The sequence below is a fragment of the Trachypithecus francoisi genome, unplaced genomic scaffold (genome assembly GCF_009764315.1).
Source record: "Trachypithecus francoisi isolate TF-2019V2 unplaced genomic scaffold, Tfra_2.0 Lachesis_group21, whole genome shotgun sequence".
Classification (NCBI taxonomy): domain Eukaryota; kingdom Metazoa; phylum Chordata; class Mammalia; order Primates; family Cercopithecidae; genus Trachypithecus; species Trachypithecus francoisi.
Genome location: NW_022681467.1, coordinates 8,981,277 through 8,996,583, shown reverse-complemented (window position 1 = coordinate 8,996,583; position 15,307 = coordinate 8,981,277). Strand labels below are relative to the sequence as shown.

General features: G+C 42.1%; 1 protein-coding gene across 1 annotated transcript in view; it reads left to right on the top strand.

The window, feature by feature from the left end:
- PCSK2 (proprotein convertase subtilisin/kexin type 2) overlaps positions 1-15,307 on the top strand; it is a 264,000-nt gene that overhangs the window by 147,344 nt on the left and 101,349 nt on the right. Inside the window, exon 5 of the mRNA XM_033185549.1 lies at positions 2,570-2,607. Within this exon, the coding sequence (XP_033041440.1) occupies positions 2,570-2,607 (38 nt within the window). The remainder of the gene's footprint in view (positions 1-2,569; positions 2,608-15,307) is intronic.

Sequence of the window (15,307 nt, the reverse complement as noted above, 5' to 3'; positions counted from 1 at the left end):
CTAATTTCCTTCTGGTCTCAAATTATCTCCTTGCTCCAATATTTTCCCTTGACAGAGAAGACACTACTATTTCTTGGAGGATTTTTCTCTTCAACAGCTTCCATTCTCAGAACATGAAGCCATGTTTTAAAAATTGACTCCCTGTTGGAAAATATATTCTCTGGGTGTGTCTTTTTTTACACTTATCTAGATAAGTTTGTTTGACCTAGACAAAAGTGTAAAAGAAGACACATTCGGAGAATATATTTTAAAATATAAATATTTACAATATAAATTATATTTTTAATATTTTATTAAATTTTAATATTTTACTAAATAATATTTTATTATAATTTTATATTTATTTATTTTAAAAATAAATTATATTTTTGATAATTTATATTTAGTTATAAATCATCAAAATTTTTCACCCAACAAGTTCACAAAATTTAAGCTATCTTAACAAATAATTTAATTTAGTTTCAACACAATATGCTAAAACCAAGTGGATATTTTTTAATGTTTCTGTTCTTCTGCATATCCACACTACCCCAGAGATGTGGTAGATGATAGGACTAATGATGATAAGAAATAGGATGTATTAAGTGTTTCCTATAAGCTGAAGACTTTCAACGAATTGTCTCTAGTCTTGAAAACTGCTTTGCAAAGTAAATAATAGTCCCATTCCAAATACATGGAAGCTAAAGCTCAGAGAGATTACGTCACTTAGCTAAAGCCACACAAGTGTTAATGTCTAAGCCTGGAGTGGAACTGGATCCACTGATTTCAAAGCCTATGCTCATCCCCAACTTCACCCCACAGCCTAAATTGACCATTTTCCTGGGGGGATGTTTCTTGGTTTGCTTTTTGGGATGTTCATTTGCTTTCTTTTAGAGACAGGGTCTTGCTGTGTCTCCCAGGTTAGTGTGCAGTGATGTCCTTATTTTTTGAAGAGACAGGGTCTCCCTATGTTACCCAGGCTGGTTTTGAACTCCTGATCTCAAGCAATCCTCCTGCCTCAGCCTCCCAAAGCACCAGGATTATAGGCGTGAGCCACCATGCCTGACCAAAATTGACCATCTTTGAATTAGGATCCAGAACAAGGGTTAACAACTTTTTTAAATATTAGTCTTTAAATATTCTGATGCCTTTCCCTCTGAAGACCTCAGGAGGCAAGTGGGAGGAGAGGCGTAATGATTTGGGGTGGGGACTGTAGTCTCCCAAGCTATAGAAAGCAGCCATAGTGACAGCAATTGCTTCACTTATCAAAATCAACAATAAAACCTAACACATGTACTGTAGATTAGTGACTCTCGGTCCAGTTACTAATTGTATAACCTGAAAAAAAAAAAAAAAAGCAAAATTCCTTTTTAGAAATATGCATCCTAATACAAGCTCTTTTTGGGAAAGCAAATTTCTAATGGTGGCCCAGCCTTGTGTAAGCATGCAGTGAAGATAGCAGCTTTGGCAAGTATTTAATGATACTTCTGGCTTTTAGAATCTGTATCCCCATGTAGTTATTAAATGCACCAGCTGCTGGGCCAAGCATACCACATGCATTCGTTTCTTTAGTCCCTACATTGTTCTCACCCCCAGTTGGTGAAAAAGGAAAATTAGCACAGAGTCCAAGCAACTTACCTGAAGTCTTGCAGGCAGTTATCAGGGTGGTTAGGACTCAAATGCCTGTCTTTGACTCCAAAACCCTACATTTGTAACAATTATGCTAGATGGTGTCAAGAACCTGCCCTGTTTTTTGAAGGGCTAGATGCTCAGATGTAACTGCTGCAAAGATTATGTGGTTTTGCAAACCCAAATGAGAGCTTTTCAATTGCCCTTGAAGTTTCATGATGCTTTCTGAGGTCCAAGGGTCTGATGGAACTCAGCAGTGCTCATAGCCCATGATTTTACCCTTGGAATGACTACTGGGCAACAAGACAGGCCACCATTCAGGAGAAAGCAGGGCTCCTGCTGAGACATTCAAGCCTCAGGCTTCCTGGAAAGCCACATTCTGAAGAGACAAGCTTCGGCTCCCTAGCAGCAACACCTCACTGGAAACCATTTGCCCTTTGCCTAATGGCTTTTCTCGCCCAGCCATGTTCTCTTATTATTTCCATGCCAGAGTACATTCTCCTAATCCATTGCTGTCCATGCCCTGTTAAATAATAATCACTTTTCCTCCCCAGGGCCAGTTTCATTTCAGAGAAATGCCAGTTGATGCTTTAAAAATGTCAAGATTTCTACAAATCTCTTTTAGATCAGTGCTCTGATGAACCATCCATCTCACTGTCACAAAGCCCCTTAGTGCTGACATTTATGTCAGAAGTGTTATCCTTGGGCCTCAAACTCTAATTGGCTTCACTCTCAGGCATGTCTGGGGCAGCTGTCTCTCTGCTCTGGCAGTGCAGCCCACCTTCACACCTCCACACAGAAGGGAGGTGCAAGGCTGGGAGCTTTGTGATGGGGCACTCACCCCCATGGCAAGCCTTCTGGCACCAACCCCATAAAGAGGGCACTTTCATGGGCAGCTTTCCTGAAGACACAGTGGCAGGTATTAACCTTTGGTTCCTGTGTTATTGTTGTCTTTTCACAGGGATTGACTATCTCCACCCGGACCTGGCCTCCAACTATGTAAGTACAAGCCAACTTTGGTGGGGAAACAGATGCGTCTTAAATGTTCTAGTACCCCTGGCTATTACGAACATGCACATGTCTGCTTGTCTATACATATGCATGCAAGTACAGGAACATGCACACACACACACACGAGTACACCTACAGGAACATATGCATGCACACATGGAGGAACACACACACAGGAACATACACACACACATAAGTACAAAAGAAGATGCACACGCACTCATAGGCACACATGCATGCACACACAGACAGCCACGTAGGCAGCCACACTGGAATTGTCCATCCCATTGGAGCCACAGCTCAGGCGACAAGCAAATGGACAAGGCATGTGGCCTGGCAGCAGGCAAAGGCAGTGGCTTTGAGAGAAGAAAGAAACCTGACGTCTGAAAGAACAGAGTACCAAGAAAGTAGGTACAGGGAGGGTGAAGAAGACAGAGACTTGGCAAGGTTTAAATCAACTCTACCTGATAATATTGAATTGAAGGGTGGAAATGAGCCATTTGGGTTCTTGTTGGATAAAACTGAAGGCAAAAAGCCAAAAACTGCAGCGACTCACATTGCAGCCCTAGCTTTATGAAAGTAAGAATGTTATCTTTTTTGATTATTTATGTCACTTATGACCACTCCACTGCCTTTCCCCCATAACATTGAGCATTACTCTCCCTTAGCAATAAGCAGTGTTAGCAGAGAATCACCGAAAGCCCTGCGGGGCTAGAACCACACACTCTAATTTTTGACTCAGCAAGTCACACGCTCCTTTCCTGATGAACCCCACAAGCCCTTTAAACAGAATCGATCACTTATTTTAGCCCTGGAGAGTACAAGATTCAAGCATTGGTGTGTTCACTTAAAATTATCCAAACTATTTCTAAGCTATACTTCTGAGACCTCCAGATCTAGGTGTAAAAAATTTTATCTTAGTCATTGAAGAGACTCATTTAGAGAACAAGGGCTTGCATAAGAGAAAGGATGGTTGTTTGGAGTGTTTGGAGGTCACTAGTCTGGGTCATTTGTCCTGGAAGGCGAGTGTATTTACATTGCACAAAGAAAGTGGGAATATTCCATGTGCTTTGTGCACTAGGCAACAAGAAATAGGGCATTGAAGGGATCTTATAAATCTGGAAGAGAATAAATTGAGAGGAGCATATTTTTTAATATTAGGAAAAACTATTAAATGAATCATTGGCAGAGTCCAGCCAATGTGGCCCCAGAGAGAAATGACAGAAATTGAACCAAGGCTATATTCTCAGCAATGATAATAATCCATATCTATGGAGAAGACTGTTGTAACTGCCCGTGCCTAGCAGTCCTGTGTGTGGTGTCTAAGGGAACAGCCCTTCTCCCTGACTCCCCATGGCGCCTTCCCTAATGAACACATGAGCGGAGCTGTCCGCTGGTCTTCTCCTACACTTCCTTAAAGGGACTGCCCTGGACACAGTCCTTGCTGCCTCCGCCTGACTTTGACTGACCCCACTAGTGCCTCCACCTTTCCCTGCCTCCTCCATAACCGCAGGGCCCTGGAGATACGTCAGGCAGGGGATTGAGAAGCGCTGCATTCATTTTCTCCAAGGCTCTGATGTATCTGGGGCCGTTCCTTACAGACAGCAAGTGTGGCAGAGATCATGGCCTGCAGGATCAGTGGTCCTCCTTCCGAGGGCCATCCCCACCCCACCCTCTGCAGACAGAAGCATTGACATTCTCCACAGTTCCCTCCATCTCCAGGACCCAGTGCCTCGCAGGGCAGCCACGTGGAGTTCTGCTCACTTTCCCAAACCATCCTTGGGGAAACAATCATCTTGCCACTTGGAGGACTTCAAGGTGGGGTGGCACCCATTGGGGCTGGAAAGCTGAGGGCACAAGGCCTGTCTCCTGTGCATAGCATAACCCCACAAAGGCCTAAGACATGAAGACCGACCTCTGCATCCTTCCCTTCTCCCTGCCTAGCCAAGGCAGTTCCTGTCAGGCTGCTCCCAACTCCAGCTGCCAGATTCGAAAAAGATAGTCATTCATATGGGGCAAGAATCCTCTGGGGTTCCAGTGAGCTGGTACAATGTTAGTGGATGGTGTGATCCATCTGCCAAAACCTTCATCTGAAATTGGAATGCGAAGCCTCCATATTGAGCCGTGCCAGCCCCTCTGAGATCTGCAATACCAGAATATACCTGAAGAACTCTACGGGTTCTGTGAGTCTCAAGTTCTTTTTTCTTCTTTTCTTTCTTAAGAACATCATTTTTCCTGATTAAAAAAATGAATGCATGTTATTTGTCAAAAAATTTGAAAAAGCATAAAACAGATTCAAAACTAGCTGTAATACCACCATTCTTAATATTTTGACATATTTGGGGCCTTAAATTTCTATGTGTCTATTTTTAATGAAATTTGGCTCTTCTTGCACATTCTTCCTTTCTACTTGATGTGCCATAAACAGTTTTATGTTATTCAAAATCTTTCAAAACATAATTTTAAGGGCTACATGGCATTAGCTTGTGCTGTAATTTATTTAAACAATCTCATCTCCAATTGTTGAACAATTAGGTTGTTTCCAATGGGTGTTTCACTGTAAGAGGGAGATGGGAGGGCAGACGGTAACATGGCCAAGCCATGCCATGCTAAGGACAGCTGAAAGAACTGGAAAAGCTTTTCCTGGAAAAAAGAAAGCAGGCACATTGAGTATGTTTTCAAATATTTCAGATTCTCCTGGTAGAACAAGGCATTCCACTTGTTCAGTAATTTCTCCCAAGAAAATTCCCACCAATGGGTGGTAACCACAGAAGGAAGATTTTAATTCAGTCAAAGGAAGAACTGTCTAGTGATTAAGATTAGTAAATTATTGGGAGGCCAAGGCAGGCGGATCATGAGGTCAGGAGGTCGACACTATCCTGGTTAACATGGTGAAACCCCGTCTCTACTAAAAATACAAAAAATTAGCTGGGCGTGGTGGCAGGCGCCTGTAGCCCCCGCTACTCAGGAGGTTGAGGCGGGAAAATCACTTGAACCCAGGAGGCAGAGGTTGCAGTGAGCCAAGAGCACGCCACTGCACTCCAGCCTGGGCGACAGAGGGACACTCTGTCTCAAAAAATAATAAATAAATAAACAAATAAATAAATATTAATAAATTAATGAAAGTAACAAATTCTTCCTACCTGAAAATATTCAAGAGGATGATTGATGTCCACAGGTGGGATGTTATTGAAGAGATGACAATGTCTGTGATGAACTTAAACTAGGTGAGACCTAGGAATTGAACAGAAAATTTGATTTCTGTGCAAAACTGCACATCCTGATAACTTGCATTCAGAGCAAAGTCTGAGTCTTCAACTTGTATCAAACACTTGGAAGCTGACAATGAAATTATATGTATTTACATATGGCTGTGAAAATGTTCTACCTCTTAGGTATAGATAAGAAAACTGAACACCTAAATATTTCATGCTCCATTCCCCAGCAGAGGGCCCAAACTAGCTGGTTTTTAACAGCACAGTGTCTGTCTCTCACCCTGTGTAGAGTTCAGAGTGGCAACCTCGGAGCTACTAACCACATTAATCTTCTTTATTTTTAATTAAAAATGTTACACTATCATTAACACAATGAGGATAGCACATAGAGTAGACCAGCCCAGGAGAGCAATAAAACCAGTAGACAGTGATAGGCTCGAAAATTGTTTGAGCAGAGAATTAACAGGCAGCTTCACACCTTGTTAAGTGACCTAATGGTTCTGAGGGATGAGCCAGTCTGGTGCCCTTTGACAGAGAGGTACTTGGCGAGGTCTTTGCTTGGGTTTCCCTAGAAGCAGACTCTGAAGCAAGGGGGTTTGAGTACAAGTAGGTTATTTGGAAGGGGATTCCAGGAAGCAGGGGTAGAGGAGAGGGAATGAATCCGGGAAGGAAAGGTAGCTCGTAAATGGGGCAGTTATCAAACAAGACAGCACGGTGGGCACTGAGGCTCAATCCCACTGGGGAACTCTGGGAGACAGCATAGAATACGTGAGCCAGAGTGATCCCCCTTGGGATGTGATGCCTCAAGAAGCTGGGGTATTTGTGTGCCAACTTCATCAGTCATTGGTTGAGGGCTTGTCCCAAAAGAAGTTCCTGCCTGCCTCCCCACAGCCTGGGGAAAAGCCCTGGGCAAAGGTGTGGGTACAGACAGCTGCAGCTCACCAGGGACATGAGGGTGTCAGGCTGAAGGGGGATGTAGCAACGTCTGCCCCAGAGATGCCTTGGAAATTCATTAAAGGTTAAAATGAATAGACATGTTCTATGTTGGAAAAACTCCTTGTGGTTACTGATTTCTTTTCGGTGAGAACTGAAAACTCTACCCGAGGCTCTTCAAAAAATTGCTTTGTAATCAAACCAGCCAAAATGTTTCTGAAAGCAGAATTATTTTCAAAGCTTGGTTATTCTGTATATTAAGAGAGGAAACAGCGTATGCTGGTAGTCCAGTTTCTTTCCATTAAACTAAGAATAAAATACTTGAAAAATTGCAAATCAATATATAAATGTAAGTTGTTAATGTTAATCTAATTCAACAAATCTATACTAAGCCTGTTGAGTGTTGGGAGCAAAGGATAATAACAGCCACTTGGATTATTACTCTATTGTTCTATGATTGAATTTCATCGGAGGGATCCAGTCCCACTGGTAAAAGTTCACTATTCCAAATAATTAAAATTTTTCTTTCTCTATCCTAATAGTCATGACACAAAATGAGTATTAGCCAAGAGACTATTTTAGACCAAGTTAAAATTACAGCCTCCTTTACCCATCTTTGCTATACAAACTGGGTATTTTCTCTAAGTCAATACAACTGCTGTGGATTGAACCTGCTATGTGCAAGCCCCAGAGGAAGAGAGATAAATAAGACACAGGCACTCTCTAGAGAAGCCGGCAGGTCAGTAAAGATGCAGGCATGTGAGACATGACTGTCAGGTGAGGGGCAGGCAGACAGGGAGGTCGTGGTCTCTTTATTGTGAGCTCCCAATCCAGTGAGGATTTCAGGTTGAGTTCACAGTACTGGCCTAAGCTCAGGGGTTCTGCTAGGTCTGTGGAACAAAGGGAGACTTCTTGGAGAACATGTGGAGTGTGACTTAGGCGGCAGCTTTCAGGGCATGAAGGTGGGTGGGATAGAACGTCTCCTGCTTTGTAGCTTTGCTGAAGCTACAAAGGTCAAGAAATGGCTGGTGGGTCTGTAGAATCCAAAGAGAGCCTTCTTGCTGTGTGCTGGGTTTTCTCAGAAGCAGACCCTGAGACAAGGATTTGAAAGCAAGTCATTCATTTGAGAGGAGATCCCAGGAAGCACCAGCTGGGAAGGAGGAAAGTGATGCCAGAAACGGGGAGTGGCCCAGAGAGCATATTACCCCAAGGGCAATGGGAGCTCAATCTCCCTGGGGAATTCTGGGAAACAGTGTGGACCGAGCGGGCCTCAGAGTTACCCACCAACTCCTGTCAATCACTGGGTGAAGGCCACTACCCAGGAGTAGAGATGAGGTGGGGAGATAGAATGATTCACTCAAGACAAGAAAAATAGGGTCCTGAAAACAGAGCCTTCAGCAGAGTTGCATATGCTGACAGTTGGAAAACAGCCCGCTTATAAGGGTAAGGTTCTGACAGTTGGCAGTAGTGGAAACTGAGTCAAAGCTGAGATGACTCCTGGCTCCCTACCTCATGGTGCAGCCTTAGAGGAGTATATTAAACATCTTTGAACCTTAATTTTCTCATCTGTGAAATGGGCAAAATGGATGTCTTGTCAGGATTGCAAGATATCGCTGAGATAATATGCATATCAGGCCTGGCACATAATAGATGCTCAATAAGCATTCATTTCCTTCTGTCTCAAAAGAGTTGAGATTACAACTTTGCACAATTTTGGGTTGTCCTGATGGAGAAGCAGGGGTGTGCCTCAAGAAACCAGTACAGTTGTTCATTGGACTTCCCAGTGAACTCAGTGTCATTAAAAGGACAACTGATCCAGGCTAAGTATAAGATTGTGAGGCTTGCAAAGTTCAGGGCAAAAAGCACATGATACCAGCATAAATCTCAAAGGCTTTGAAAAACAACATCCAAGAAAAGAGAAGGTAAAGGCAGGGAGAAGACCCATTGCTCGTGGCCAGGGATATAATGAAGGATATCCCCAAGGAAGCAAGATTTCTGACCTGCATCTTCTTCCCTGTCACAGACCTTAGAACTAGATGAATATTCAAGGATAGTCATAAGTGAGAGTAATTCCTAAGATGGGCAAAGGGATTATAAGGTAGCAACTTCCCCAAGTGAGGTTTTCTCTGAGCCAGGGAAATCTCCTGCTATTTAAGCCATTGCAGGGTGGGACATCAGCTCCTGTTCTGATGGCTGGGAGGATGGGCCACTTCTTGCACTCCATCTTCTAGCTTGGAAACTCTGAGTCATGCTCTGAGAAGCTCTAAGATCCTGTGATGAGAATCTGTCCAGATTCATGACTCTTCGTGAGCGTTTCCAAGTATTCTTGAGTGCAACAAATACAGAAGTTTGCATTGACTCCAACTCCACATCCTTCCCTAGACCACAGCTTCTGCCATGGGACTCTGCAGAATCTCCCTTTAAAGAGGTGAAGTGTATTTCCTACCCCTTGACTTTGGATTGGACCTTGTGACATGTTTTGAGCAATAGAATAATCTAGAACTGACTGTGCCAGTTTGGAGCCTAGGCCTTAAGAGGCCTTGTGTGCTCCCAACTGCCTTCTCATGCCTCTGCCATCACTGTTAGAATGGCACTCCCAGGCTTGCCTGCTGTACCTTAGAGGAGGGTGAGAGACATGAAGAAGAGCTGCCCTGCTGCCACAGCCTGAAGCACCACCACCCACATTGGCCTACAGAGCTGCAGTAAGAAGCAGAGCTACCTCACTGAGCCCCACCAAAATCACCAAACCTCAGCCAACACACAGAAACAAGCAAGCCAGCCAAGCTCAGCAGGGCTGCCTAGCTGGGCCCAGCCCAGAGCACCTGGCTGCCAGCTGAACTGCGGACTCGTAAGCTATATAAACACCTACGGTTACATGCTGTTAACATATTACGGCTGTTTTTATGCAGTAACTGTTACAGCTGCCCATGCTAGACCCCCTTCTCCATCCTCCTACAGTACTTGAGGTGTACCCCAGTCTGAAGAGAATATTGGCTTCTAGGCCTACCCTAGACCTACTGAATCAAAATCTTTAAGAATAAGCCTCATAGTGTATATTTCTTTTAAAGCACTCCAAGATTCTGATGGTTAACCTACTCATTCATTTTGGCACTTCATTCATGCATTCAATCATTCATTCATTCAACAGTGCAGTTCACCTATAATGTTTGACTACACCACAGCTAGATCATAAGCTCTTTGTAAGGAATTGTGTACTTTGTATGTGTTTTGTGTCCCTCTTAATACTTGTCACAGAGTTAAGCAAGTATTTAATACATATTTGTTAAATTGCATTAAATGTTAATTCACCAGTATTATTGCAAGTAATACCAGGAACTAAATTATATAATGACCCTCGATGATGATCAGAAACTGTAGCATGCACAGCCCCTATGTAATTCCTAGTTCTCAACCACCCCATAGGTGGATGCCACCATTGCATCCTTCATCATGCATGATACTAAGGAAAGAGAGGACCCTGGAAACTAACTGAGGTCCTATGGCTGTAAGCCTGGAGAGAATATGATTTGAGAGGTGAATAATCCACATGCAAATAACTATAAGCTATTTCTTTTCTATAATGTCTAGAATCCCTCAAGTTGCTGGAAATGCAATTAGGTCCCCAGATAGGAGAGGACAAATTATGTTCTTTGGTTCAGTTCAAAATTTGGAACATTGTTTATGCTCCAGGATTGCTATTTCACCAACAGAAGTGATTGTAAGAGAAAAATGCCCACCCCTACATTCCTGCACTTTTCCATTCTTTAGATGGGTCCTGACAGGTGACTGTCTCTGAAGTGGGTGCCTGCTGAGAGCTCAGAAGAGCTGCCAGCACAGGAAGTACCTTGAGCTTGACAGAAGTGTGCACATTGGGCCCCAGGGGGCATGTGGCCTCCGTGATAAAAGAGTGGCAGCAAGAAACCAACACAGTACTCAGCCCCGAATGACTCAGATGTTATGAAGTATTGATCACATACATTGCTTCTGGCTTTTAGGTCTATGAATATTTAAATAAGTACTTTAATATTTCATATGAAATTGAGGCTTAAATAACCTTTGTTTCTTATTGAAAGGAAGGGCTGGCATTTTCAATGTGCTCTTGAATGCTGGCTGGATCGTGATGAGCACTTTGTCACCAGGTGGTCAGACTGAATACTGAGAATGGGAAGTTTTTAAAAATCACTTTGATAGACCATCGGTCAAATGACTATCATTTAATGCAACTCATGTACTAGAGGAAACTGTTTATTTTTACAGGAACACACTTTGCTTTAAAAATGGGGAAGAAATGAAACCTTGCTTAACAAAATGAAACTACTTGTATGGACCTAAACTTACAGCTATGGCTGAAAGCAAAGAAAATATCTGGTCAATCTATTTTTTTAAGCTGTTCAGTTGACTAGCATTTGTTTCATTGAACTTAGTCTGCATTTAAGAAAGCTGTATTTTTCCCACTGTGTACAAACTGCTATACTAGGGGCCTGGATTATGAAATGTGAAAAATCTAGTCCCTGACCTTGGGGGGTTCACATGTAAGTATATAATTACATTATAATATGCTTAGTGCTGGCCTGGAAATAAAACACCACTCACAAATATGGGAATGCAACAGCTAGAAAAAGCAAGTCGGCCCTAAAAAATTAGAGAAAGAAAGATACTTAAATGCACATGTATCCTAGAACTTAAAGTGTAATAATAATAAAAAAGAGAATCTACTAAAAAAAAAAAAGTCTAAAACGTAAGAACAGGATTATCTTTGAGGATTTGTGAGAGATTCCTGAAGAAGAAATGAAAAAAGAAACCACTTCAGTTATCTGTAGAAAATTTGGGTTGCTTATATTACTTGTCCCAGCTTATCGAGTTAGAGACATTATATGTATCTAATGGCACCTCAAAAAAAAAAAAAAAAGAATTCAGCTCACCACATGGGGGATGAACTTGTTTTCTTGGGTCGATACAGCATACGAGTTCATCTAGAAGATTCATCAATACGATACTAGACAAATGGGTAATTGGATTTCATCTGGAGATTTGCTTCCACCTAGAAGCCTAGACATAAAAAGTAGCCCACAAAAGTCATTTCCTTACTCCAAATTCCCTAAAGCCCTTTGACAGATTCTCATCTCTTTGACTAAATTTAAGTGGCTTAAAGACCAGGTTAATGTCTTCCAACTCTTTTACTCACAAGAGAATGAACCGGAGGCCTCATCCCCCACAGAGATCATTAAGACAGACTTCATAAATAAAAGACTGAATTATGGATGGATGGATGGATGGATGGATGGATGGATGGATGGGATGGATGGATGGATGAAAAGATGAGAGGATTCTAACGAGACTATTGGGATTTTATTCCATTTATCACTAAACATACCTGTTCAGAAAAAGTGTAGCAATGTTTACGTAATAAGCCACAAGAAAGTCATTTATGCAAATATAAGAAAATTGAAAGATTACTATGCTCAACTGCCTTTGTTCCTTTCTTTGTCTTCACTATCAGTGTATACGCACTGAATTCCCAAAATGTGAAATATTTTACTGGATTTTTTATTCGGGTTTCTATCTCAGAGAACCAAAAACCCTTAGGTGACCAAGCCTTCCAAATAATTAACTTGGCAATAACCCCTGGCTGCAGCTGTGATTCAAGTCATTTTGAATAATGCTGAACCTGCTGAACTGACATCCATTTTACTTTATCCCTCTCCTCATGTGCCTGTTTCCCAATCGTACTGTCTTAAAGCCACAGTTCTGGGTGTCTGAGGTGGGCCTAACCAGGTTTCTGAACCCATGTCCCCCACCCAGGAGGGGAGTAGTGGGTTGATGCCACAGCAAAGTGGGCAGTCTTCCACACTGCTTGCCCAGGTCTTGTTGCCAAGCAACAGAGCCCAAGCGGGTGTGTCCACTGGAGCCACACCTACATGGGATCATTGCCTGGGCAAATGTGGATCTGATGGAGACCGAAGGTCTGATCCATCATCCAATTCCAGTTTTCTGAAGCAGCAACAAAGACAAAGAAACAATGCCCAGGCCTCAATTAAGAAGGATCAGACCCTGAAGCCATGGAGTCTTCTAAAATATGATAGATGATAAATTTGGTAGTTGTGTCAAAGAATCATGAGCACTCTAAATTTCATTTTGAGTGAATTTCATTTTGAGCCCATTCTTACCTTTAAAATCTCTTAATCATTTTTCCTTGAAGACAAAGACTTTATGGTAGGCAGAATTGTAAAATGCCCTCCACCCCAAGATTTTTACCCTCTATTGTAAACACTCTGTATAGTCCCTCTCTTGAGTATGGGCAGGACCTGTGAATATGATGAGATATCACTCTTACAATTAGGTAATTAGATTGCATTATATGGCACAGTTAGAGATTTTTTTCAGATGTAATCAAGGCTCCTAATCAGTTGACTTTAAGCTAATCAAAGGAAAGAGTATCCTGGGTGGATCTGAACTCATCAGGTGAGCCCTTTAAAAGGGAATCTACAGGTCAGAGAAGGAAGAAGTCAGAGAGATTCTAAGCAGTGGAGATTTTACCTGTTGGCCTTGAAGATGCAACTGCCATGATGTGAACAGGTCCACATGGCAAGGAATGGTGGACTCCTTAGGAGCTGAGGCCTCACTCCTACAATCACGAACAACTGAATGAACTTGAAAGAGGACCCCAAGCCCTAGATAAGATAGCTCCAGTGACACCTTGATTTCAGCCAGGTGAGACCTTGAGCAAAAGCCCCAGTTAACCCATGTCCAGAAACTCTGAGATAAATTTGCGTTGTTTTAAGCCACTATGTTCGTAGTAATTTGCTATACAGCAATAAAAAATCTAACACAACCTTCTTGATTATAGTGGATATTTGAGCACAAACTGAATGACTTGCTGCCTTTCTGAATTAATACAAATAGACCACTCTTCAGGTTTTACTTTTTCTTAATATGTTTGCTTTTATCTCAAAGATAAGTATACTCTGCCTATTGCCACATGTGGCCCTTTCATAAATAATAATTCTTCTGCAACTAAAGGCTCAGAGAAATTTAGTAAGGAAGTGAAGAGGAGCTCTTGGGCCAGCCTCGCTGAATTCAAATCTCACATCCAACTGCTTCTTAACTGTGTGCCCTAGGCAAGTTAATCTCTCTGTGTCTCAATTTCCTTATCTATAAAATGGGTTAATAATAATACTAGTCTTATTGGTGATTGTGATAATTCAATTCAGCCGTGCACACAAGGCCCTTAGAACTGCCTCTGGCTCATAGGACACCCTCAGTAAGCATTCAATGTTGTTAAGTCACCTGCCCAAGATTGCACAGCTAGAATTCAGCAGGGAAGAACACAAGCCTAAGGTGGTCAGACCTCAAAGTCTGTTCTCCTAGCCTTCCCCTCCCTTCCTGCCTTAAGGACACATATGAATTTGCAGAAAGCATTTTTTAAATGAAATTGAAAGGGGCAATTAGTGTGTTATTCTAAGTTTTCTTTCCACTTTCTTGCTTGCCAAACCCTCCCTGTCCTGCCTCCCAGAATCCTTTACTGGTTTCCCCTGGGAGCACATCCTTAATAAATCACTTGCCTACAAGTTTTCATCACAGGTTGGCTCCCAGGAATCCTGATCTTACATTACAGCAGTCTAGAGCTTTAGGCAAAGCAGAATTTTCCATCCTACGTGGCCAAGGCAGAGAGAATCTCTGACATAGAAATAAGATTAGCTTCTCCACCATGGTAACCCTGCTGCTGACTCCCAACCTACGGGAAATTATTTTTCACAAAGAAAGAATCCTTAATTACTAACAAATAATTAAAACCTGAAGCCAAGAACAGGAAGCTAGGCTTTGGCTCTTAGCAATGTTCCTTAACATCACCGGGAATATTATGGTGAGGTCTGCACTTTCCATGTGGCATGCACACAACCTCTCCACAATAACTGCTCTGCAAGGCAGAAGAATAAGATGTATTACAGTGTGTAGGAGATGTTTTCATTAAGCTATGGAAAGAGATGGATTATGTTTTATAACTCAAGCATTGCCAATTTTTTAAATAAGGAGTTCAGTGTAAATCTAAGCTATTCAAAGAGCACTAGTTCACAGACTCCCATTGAGGTATTGCAAACCAAAAAAAAAAAAAAAAATGCATTGTTTGATCTTTATGGTCCTCAGTTTCCCCATCTATAATTGTCATCCCCAACAAGATTCTCATTGTCTCCAGAATCAAAGGGGTATAATGATTATTCATATGGCTGATACGAACACTGGGTCTTTGTTGATCAATCAAAAAATAGACATTAAATGGAACTTCTGAGAATGTTTGGGGCATTGAAGCTATTCTGGTATGGATGTTGGACCACCCTCCCTTTTTTTCTCCACAACACCCCACAAGCATACACACACATATTCTTTCTCTAACATGTAAAGAATGTTCCAGAACACTTGGTGGAAAGGAGCCAGTCCCTGTGTAGAGGCTGTGTGGTGACAGATGGGCGCTGAGTCATTTGATACAGTCAGCACCTTGCAGGAATTCTTACCAGGCACTTTACCAACAAAAAATATATTAT